Source organism: Apis laboriosa, unplaced genomic scaffold, assembly GCF_014066325.1.
Source record: "Apis laboriosa isolate Shangri-la unplaced genomic scaffold, ASM1406632v1 scaffold112_cov148, whole genome shotgun sequence".
NCBI classification, from domain to species: Eukaryota; Metazoa; Arthropoda; class Insecta; order Hymenoptera; family Apidae; genus Apis; species Apis laboriosa.
The window spans coordinates 4349981-4359786 of record NW_025220865.1 but is presented as its reverse complement, the minus strand read 5'-3'; the positions used below and the strand labels follow the sequence as shown (position 1 = coordinate 4359786).

The 9806-nt window shown below is 27.0% G+C and overlaps 1 protein-coding gene across 5 annotated transcripts in view; it reads left to right on the top strand.

The window, feature by feature from the left end:
- Nucleotides 1–1759, top strand: part of LOC122713100 (nose resistant to fluoxetine protein 6-like) — a 9328-nt gene extending 7569 nt beyond the window's left edge. For 4 of the 5 annotated variants that reach the window (XM_043933264.1, XM_043933247.1, XM_043933272.1 and 1 more), the window contains exons 10-14: nucleotides 114–307; nucleotides 392–521; nucleotides 587–776; nucleotides 880–1022; nucleotides 1102–1759. In XM_043933264.1, the coding sequence (XP_043789199.1) occupies nucleotides 114–307; nucleotides 392–521; nucleotides 587–776; nucleotides 880–1022; nucleotides 1102–1206 (762 nt within the window). In that variant the 3' untranslated portion in view covers nucleotides 1207–1759. Of the gene's footprint in view, nucleotides 1–113; nucleotides 308–391; nucleotides 522–569; nucleotides 777–879; nucleotides 1023–1101 lie in introns of those variants that run through there. The other variant, XM_043933281.1, reaches the window with a different exon arrangement.
- The last annotated feature ends 8047 nt before the right edge of the window (nucleotides 1760–9806 follow it).

Below are 9806 nucleotides of genomic sequence, written 5' to 3'. Positions count from 1 at the left end.
TATATATATATATATATATATATATATATATATATATAGGATATATAGGATATATAAAATATATAAGATATATATATATATATGCATTTCATTGGGTAAACATTTCTCGACAGTGCGCTTCCCATACGTATCAATTGTCCGTGGACATGCAGTTGTCACTGTTGGCTCCTGCATTGATATTCGTCTTAAAATTCTGGTCAAGGCTTGGGATATTTTTCGTGTTATTCATCGCTTCGTTGTCGACGATATTTCGTTACACGATACTGCTGAAGAACAACGTTACCATAATCTTTCATCACGGGTTCTCGTAAGTGTTCCTCGATTACATTTCGAAGAAGGAGAGAAAAAAAAAAAAAAAAAAGTACTCGATTCATTTCTAATTCGATTTTAGAATGGAGGAATTTTATACTATGAGCAATCTGATGTACATCATTCCGTTTTACAGAATCACGCCGTACATATTCGGCGTGGTTCTTAGCGTCCTGTTGTACCGCGTTGGAAAAAACGTTAAGATTCCCAAGGTATTTATCCTCAAGGTGTAAATTTCGAGGCTAGTTGTTTCTTTCTAGTAAAATATCTTTTTCAGATCGTGGTGAATCTAGGATGGTCGATCTCGACGATGATTATAATATGGTTGTTGTGCTCGCAATACAATATCACGAGGAAGTATTACGTGTTCGACATAATATCGCTGACCAATTTCGTCGTGATCGGTCAAATCTTGTGGACGTTGGCCCAGTGTTGGGTGATATTCGCTTGCTACACGAATAACGGAGGTATAATTTTTATTCTTTGAAACGAATCGATAGAATGAATCGAGAGGGGAGGGGGGACAAATTTAATTAAGAACGAATTCTTATTATTCGTTTATTGTTTCAGGCGTAATAAACAAATTCCTTTCTCATCATTGGTTCGTTGTCTTCAGCAAGATATCGTACTCGTTCTATTTAATCCAATTCTTATTTTTTTTCTACGAGGTTGGCACCACCAGATATCCGGAAGTTTTTTACCTATTTAAATTAGTACGTAGGGGACCATTTTATTCCATTTCGTCAAAATTTTTATCCCTCCGATTTATTGTTTAACAATTCAATGTTTCAGGTTAATTGTATGCAAGTAATTTTGGTTACGTTCTCGTCGATCGTTCTTACTTTGATCTTCGATATACCTATGCAGGAGATTAAAAACTACATAATGAAAAGATGAATAACGATCTTTAAAGATGGTCTATGATGATGATGATGTGCACATAAACTCAAAATGGATTAATAATGGCCAAAGTTCTGTATATATTCTATTTTCGTTCTTATCTTTATTGGCAGTTTCTTCGCTTTTTTTTTTTTTTTTTTTTTACAGTGTCCTTTAAAAAGATCTAGGATCGTAATATTTGTATCAAGATCAAAAAATAAATATTGCAACAGTCCGTCTAATAATTAAATCTCTTAAAATTTTCAAAATTTTTTCATAAGTGTACAAACCTTTACAGAAAGATAAAACAGTATTTTTTTCTATTATAACGTATATATGGAAACGAAAAGCAAAGTCATTTGTACCCAAAAGAGTACTTTCATTATATTAAAATAATTTATCGATTAACATTGACAGCATGAAATTTCTGTCATGGTAAATCATTATGATATTCGTACTCGTTACAAAACATATGTACATATGTGATTCATCATGTATATATTTAAAATTGAAATATAAACTGAGGATATATAAAAGGAACACAGAAATGAAGAAAATATAGATTCCTTCTTTTCTTCCTCTCATTTTTCGTTTATATTATATATTATTGAAATATATATAAATAACGTGTAAATATATTTCGAGACAGAAGAGAAAAATATTTTCAAAGAATATTGATAAGAATATGATATATTGATTATAATTAACAATAAAATTTCGTGAACAGTTAATGCTTAATATTTATTTACTAATAAAAGTATAAAACGGAAGTAAATTGACAGTTTAATGTCAATGATCGTTTATCTGTCACGAGATAATACTTTCATTCGTTACAGATCATTATAGGATAAAAATTCCAATAGGAACTTATAAAAAATAAGATAAGAGAAGATAAACAACCCGTTATCAATTAAAATTAAATGAAAATTTTAAAATTTATTCAACTGATATTTTGAGTATTGTCTATGATCACTTACAAAGAATAAATATAAACAACAAAAGTAAATAATGGAAGAAAGATGAGCAATAGAATGAAAACATTAAAATCAGCGCCATCTGCTGAAGAAGATAAATGAAACGTATAAAAAAAGAACAAATATGGAACAAGGATAGAGATATAAAAGAATTGATCGTCAGCGCCATCTCTCGAAGAATAAAGCTATCTCTTTGTTCGACATGGTAAAGTAGAATAGGAATTGAATATCGACAGACAAATGTTCGAAAAAATATCTTTGATGTTCAAAAGATGGCATAGACAATCTTATCTAGAATAAACTCTCAATAAAATTGAATCTGTTATATGAAATATAAAAATATTTTATTGGTTTCATACCAATTCCACACTCACCTTAAATAAACCTGAAACAAATGAACAATTAGTAAAATTCCAAAATTTATCTTTTAGCCATTTAAAATGAATTCAGGAATTATGAATACTTCCACAATTTCAATGGAAGAAATTTGGGCATTCAATATTCGCAACACTACTTGAACAAACGCGATTATTTATCAACGCAACACTACATTTTGAAACAAATTCAACAAAAATCGTTATTTCGATATATCTATAAAAAGCTACCGTTAAAGAAAGAATTTAATAATAAATGATACAAATTTTTAATTTACAATTTCATAAGAAACTATAATAATTTATAAGAAAAAAAAAAAATCCGATATCTTACAATTCGCGACATTAATACAAACCCGACTTTCTCATTTTAACGCAACATCAATATAAATGCAATTTTTATTACTAACGCAATAAAGAAACGCGAAAATTAAAACGCGACTTATTAATCAATCGCAACACTAATAAAAAATCGCGATGCCCATGATGACTGGATTTTGAACGATGGGCCGGCATGCAATCGGCCAGACAACACAACAACAATTACTACGTATTCTAAAACGAGCATAGTGACAAAGTAATAACTTCCCATCCTTTGGACCCAAAAAAAACAGATCCAAAAAATGAGAAGCCATTCGTTGCAGCCCCTCTTCGTGACAGTTTGTCGAGGCCTCTTCGATCTTCCTCCTTCGGGCGCAATGCCCGCTGAAACTTATAACTAGGCTCGAGATTCCCTATATTCGCAAATAAAGAGAAGAAGACTAAATCACGGAAACTGATCGCAGTGTGTGACCATTGTCCGTGTAAAATCTCGAGCTCGATGTTCGTTTCGAAATTTATTTCGTCGACCATGAAAATTCGAAAAATCGACGAGCAAAGCCAAATACGATTTTTCGATTTTTTTTGAAACAAGTTGTCACGCGAATAACCCGGCCAGAGACTGTGACAACTTGCCCGGCCCTACCTACTTACAATTAACAGACACACCAGAAGTGTACTACTTGCGTACTCCTACCTAGGCCTATATTTAAAAAGTGGCAAAACAGGCGTACCAACACATTCATTCTACGATTCTCACGCATAATGCTCGGGCGCAAAATACCTACACTAGGGAAAGCGTCCCGGGACGCCTCCGACACCCGAGCTTGGCACGCTACATTCACACTCTAACTGTACGTACCTTAATTCCCTGAAATCGACTGACGATTGCTATGTGATCATTGCGTAAATCGCGATAAAAATTAATCTTAATTGTAATTATGAATATTTACCAATGAAAAGATATGTTTTTTAAAGTGATTAAATTATTAGAATAATATGAAATTTGATAGCATTTTTGTAATTGGAAAGAGTTATAAATAGACGAAACGACGCAATTCCACAGCCTAACCACGTATACACAATGTGGAAAATACGTCGTGCACGATACACAACGCATCGTCAGTCGCTGAAAAATTATTATAAACTTATGAAATATTGTCGTCATGCCCATCGCCTCTCTCCCATCCAAGTAGCACCTGAGCACGTGAGTGAGATCCTGGCAATGGACATGGAAAGGGTTAAACCTGGAAATCCTGAGCTAAAAAAATGGATTAAATATTTTGTATCTAACGAGCTAATATTCTTTAATTCTAGATCTTATTTTAAACTTTAATAAATTCACTTTACAAATTTAATAAATTATTATTAAATTTAGAAAAGAAAAATATATTAACAATAAATAATAAATTTATGTATGATAATTTGTAATAACAAATAATTGACTTTAAGTGGAATATTAATGAAAATAACCTCAGGCGATCTCTTCATCAAAGCATATTTTCGAAATTATAAAATCAATATTCAAAACTTTTTGCTCTGATTTAGAAATCTACCTGTCGCGAAATATTTTCTTGCACATAATATTGGATATTTAAATATTACAATTATTAAAAAGATGCTAAAGTATTTTCAATTATAGAATCGAATTAATTATTTATATCATTCATTCTAGTAATTAGATATTATATTAACTATCAATATTATTTCTTAAAAATGCAACGTGCAAGAAAATCTATCCTGATCTAATAAATAGCACAGAAAAAAAGAAATGTTACTAGTCACGGATATAATAAATAACCGTGGACACTATGCTCGTGTAAAAATCTACGTATACAACCAGTCACTCGTGTCGATTCGGATCTTTCATCCTACGACATGATTGAGTGAACGGAGGAACATAAATGCATGCGACTCACCAGTAAATGCGAAGAATCTCCATCAATGATCCATGGAATGTTATTGCGAAGTAGTCATCAAATATGAGAAAACTTTAAAAAAAACAATATTATAATTTAAATACAGTACTAATTATTTGAAATAAGTAGAAAATATATAAAAATAATGAATTAAAATATTCTTTTGAGGAACAAGAACAGTCAAATAAATGAATAATGACAAATGAATAATTTAGAAAGATTGCCTTTGAAAGATTATCGATTATGAACGGATATTGAATGAATAATAGCTATTGAAAAAAATATTTATGTGCTATATAACAAATAATTCACATTTCAAGAAAGAATGGAATTAATTCTAAATTCATTACAAATCGTAAAGATATGTAACAATTTCGATTATCGAATCACGAAAATGGGAAAAGTAAGTGCACAGAAATATGGCAACTCAAAACATGTCGAAACATGTCGAAACATGTCGAGCATGACACGAATCCGAATTCCTAATTTCTTGGAAATGGATTGTTATAAAAAAATGTTTCGAATAAAAAAAAAGAAAAAAATTATATGAACATTGCATTACAAATAAATGCATTTAAAAATACAATATTATATATACGTATCAAATGTATATTCATGACAACTTAATTTAATAAAATAAAATTGATTTTGTACTTTTGTTTCAAAAATAGTATATAAAATAAATAAATTTATTAAAAGAAAAATATCAAAATCATCCATTGCAAATCATCGTACATACATGCTATATCGTACATGCTATATATATCAATTTAATTTCAAAGTTATTTCAACGATCAAACAATTATTCGTTCAAATAAAAATCAAAACCATAAAATAAATGTATAAAAAAAATATATATATTAATGTAAAGCAACAAGTGAATTCAAATCTAGATTCAACGAACTATCGAAACAACCTTGTCGTAAAAAATCAATAGAAAAAGAACAAAAAAACTCGAATCACTAAATAATTTCGTCATTACAATAATAAATAGATTATTAAATAAACGAAAATGATAGTAATTCATAAATTTAATAACAAAATATGGATAAAATTACTTACTGCATAGTAGAATTAACGAAGCCGACACGAACACTTTCTATCACGATAACTTTCCACAAGAGACTAACGACATATGCACAATTTGAATAGGAGCTTCCTGATTGGTTGGCATCATAAACTAATTTTATAATCGAAATCGAAAAATTAACATATTATATAATATATTTTAATTAGAATAATTAAAATATATATTCAAAATAAATTATTAATTTATTTATATATCATTAATTTTTTAATTATTTATTTAATTTCTAGTTATATATTTTTTCATTAATTCATTTATTTATTAATTTATTTATCGATTATCGATTTCTCGATTATTCATAGATTTATATATGTAGTAATTTATTTATAGATTTTTTACGTACTTCTTTGTTTTACATTTACATATCAATTTATTTATTTATCTATTTCATTCATTTATTTAGTTATTTATTTTTTTATACATTCAATTATATAAAAAAGTTTATAAATAAATTATTAAATAAAATAATGAATAATCGACAAATCGATAATTTATAAATGAATCAATAAATAAATTAAAAAAATAAATTAAAAAAATAATTTTCTTTTTATAAATATAGAAGTCTGATAAATAATAAATAAATTAAAAATTATATATAAATAAATTAATAATATATTTTGAATTAATAATATATTTTTTTTAATTAGAATAATTAAAATATATAATACGTTAATTTTTCGATTTCCGTTATAATTGATTTAGTTCGATGTAAACCAATCAGAAAGCCACTATTTGCTATTATTTTTAGTCTCCTGCGGAAAGTCATCGTAATAGGATATGTATGACAAGAAATGATTTGATTCGGTGATTCGAATATAATAAGAAATTTTATTTAAAATCTATTATTAAATTATTAATAAATTATTAATACTTTCGTTTATTTAATAATTCATTCATTATTGTAATGACGAAATTGATTAGTGTTTTGGATTTTTTTGTACTTTTTTTTCGATCGTGTAATTGATTGTTGAGGTTACTGATGCTGTTTCGTGCTTTATTGAATTGAGATTTGAATTCACTTATATTGATTTTTTATAATTTTATTTTATAGTTTTAATTTTCATTTGTGCAAATTATTGTTCGATTAGTCATAATAGAATGCATGTGACAAGAAATGATTTGATTCAGTGATTCGATTATAGTAAGGAATTTTATTTATATTTTATTATTAAATTTATAAATTATTGATATAATTATAAAATTTTTGTTTATTTAATAATTCATTCATTATTGTAATGATGAAATTAATTAATTAGTAGAAATTAGTAGAAATTAATTTGGATTTTTTTGTACTTTTTCTTTCGATCATGTATTTGATTGTTGAGGTTATCGATGTTGTTTCGTCTTTTATTAAGTTGAAATTTGAATTCATTTATATTAATTTTTTATAATTCTGTTTTATAGTTTTGATTTTCATTTGTGCAAATTATTGTTCGATTAGTAAAATAATTTGGAAGGAAAAATGATTTTTAATATATACATGACATACGTGGCATTTATAACTGATAATTTTGATGTTTTATTTTTTTTAATAAAAAAAGATTTAGATATTTATAATATATATAATAATTTCTGTAGCTTTTTTATTGAAATGAATATAAAAGATTAACTTTATGACACGTATTGATTGTTGTTTAAATATATTTTTGTATAATAATTATATATATTTATATATATACTTTTCTTCTTTTTTTTCGTTCAATATTACGCTTAATATTTTTTTAAAATATTGTATAATATTTATATATATTATATATATTAAAAAAATATTCACATTTTATGTATTACGTTCGACATGTTTCGACATATTTCGATTTGCCAAATATTTTTCCTAATTCTTGATTCGATAATCGAAATTATGATGTGACGCATTATGTTATTGATATTTTTAATAATTAGAAGTTTTATTCTTTCTTGTTGTAATTTGTTTGCTTACGTACATATTTTAATATAATTCATTAATTTTATACATTTCATATATTTATTTTTTCTTCTTTTTTCTAGGTTATTATTATCTGATTATTAGTTCAACTTAAAAGAAAAATAGGAAAATTCCAATGGACGCTACTATATTTTTTTGAAGAAAAATTTGATATTTGCTTGTGAGTAATATTTTTTTTTGTATTTTGTTTATTATTTAAATCAAAATTAATCTTTTTGCATCTTTAAGAATAAAGTTTTAATACAAGAATGTAAATATATGGTTAGAATTGTTGTTTAAATAATTTTTTGGCTTATAGAAATACTGTTTAAAATAGAATATATTTGTAAATGTATAATAAATGATAATAATAATGATTATATTAAAAATTGTTATATTATTGATGATAATCAATAATATAAATATATTAATTCTTTGTGAAAAACATTTAATTTTGTTTGATTCTTTAATTTTATAATTATCAATATTTTACATTTCTATGGCAATGAATTTATTGTCTATGCCATCTCTTGAATATCAAAAGTATTTTTTTGAAATGTCATTTTTCAAGTATTTAAAGATATTCAAAAGATGGTGCTGCTATTTAATTCTTAGTCTACTTTATCCTATCTTTAAAGATATGTTTGTTATTCAAGGGATTGTGTTGATGATCAATTCTTATACCATCTTTACTCTTATTCCATTATTTATCATTTTTTTCTTTCAATATATTTCATTTACCATATATCAAAAATGGCACTGATTTCAATAGCTATATTCTAGTGATGTACTTTTATTATTTGCTTTTTTTATTTATACTTATTCTTGGAGGATAAGTATACCGATAAACGAGAATACCGATTGAATACACTTTCATCATTGTTTTTTTTTTTTCAAAACTACATTGTATCTAATTTCGTTTAATATTTTGTAATAACAGATTATTAATTAGGTAAGGATAAATAATATCTGCAAATTTTATGCATTTATACGATTAATTTTATTATTTTCTAATTTATTGATTTAAAATCTTAACAGAATCTATTCAATCCAATGTTTATATACGCCGTAATACATAAATAAAAAATTTTATATCTTCTAAAACACAATCTAAGTTTATCTTTTTTTACAATCAGTCTAATAAATCGTTAAGAAATGGTAGATTCACGCGAAACTATCGTTGTCAGTATAATTAAAGCCATAGCGCGATAAAGTCGTAACACATACGGGATTTACCTTCACGAATTTACGATATCCGCTTACGCTACGACATCGAAACTGATAAAAGTGGGGACGCGCAAATTATCGGTGCACGAATTTATCGTGCATCCAGTTATCTCGATCGGCATATCGACGAAGCGTATATCACGATTTCTCTCGATACGAATCGTCGTTTTCTATCTTCGCAATTACTTTTTATGGGCCAATTCTAACATTCGCCTCCCTTTTTATTTATTCCTTTCGATTTCTTTTTAACGATGCAATTTTTTTCTTTTTTTTTTTTTAGAGAAAGAACACGCCATAAGTCGCATCACGATTAATTGATCATCGACGAAATTTTTATAAAATATTTATATATATAAATATATCGGCGGCCGCATGTTAACCATTGAAAAATACGTGCGCATCGGCAAAATAAAAATCATTCCGTTGCCCGTTTCACAATTAATGTACGACTGGTCCATGTGCACGCGATAATATACAATTTTAAGTATCGAATTTGACGCTTTGTCATTCCAAGAATTCTTATGATTAATGCACGCGAAAATTTCGAAGCAATGACGAAAACAGCGTGGAAATCTAACGGACGAATGAATCATGACGATGCACAACTCGATAAATCACGGATCTGCTCGCGTTGCGATCTGTGATTTTTCATCCGTTTCAACAGCTCCTTCATACATCGGGAAACGCAAAGAAACATCGTGTCTCGACCTCGCCGAGATTCGATAAATCACGATTCTTACAATTTCGATGGCATAAAATGGTTGAGAAGTGAAGCTTTCTTTTTTTTTTTTTTTTTTT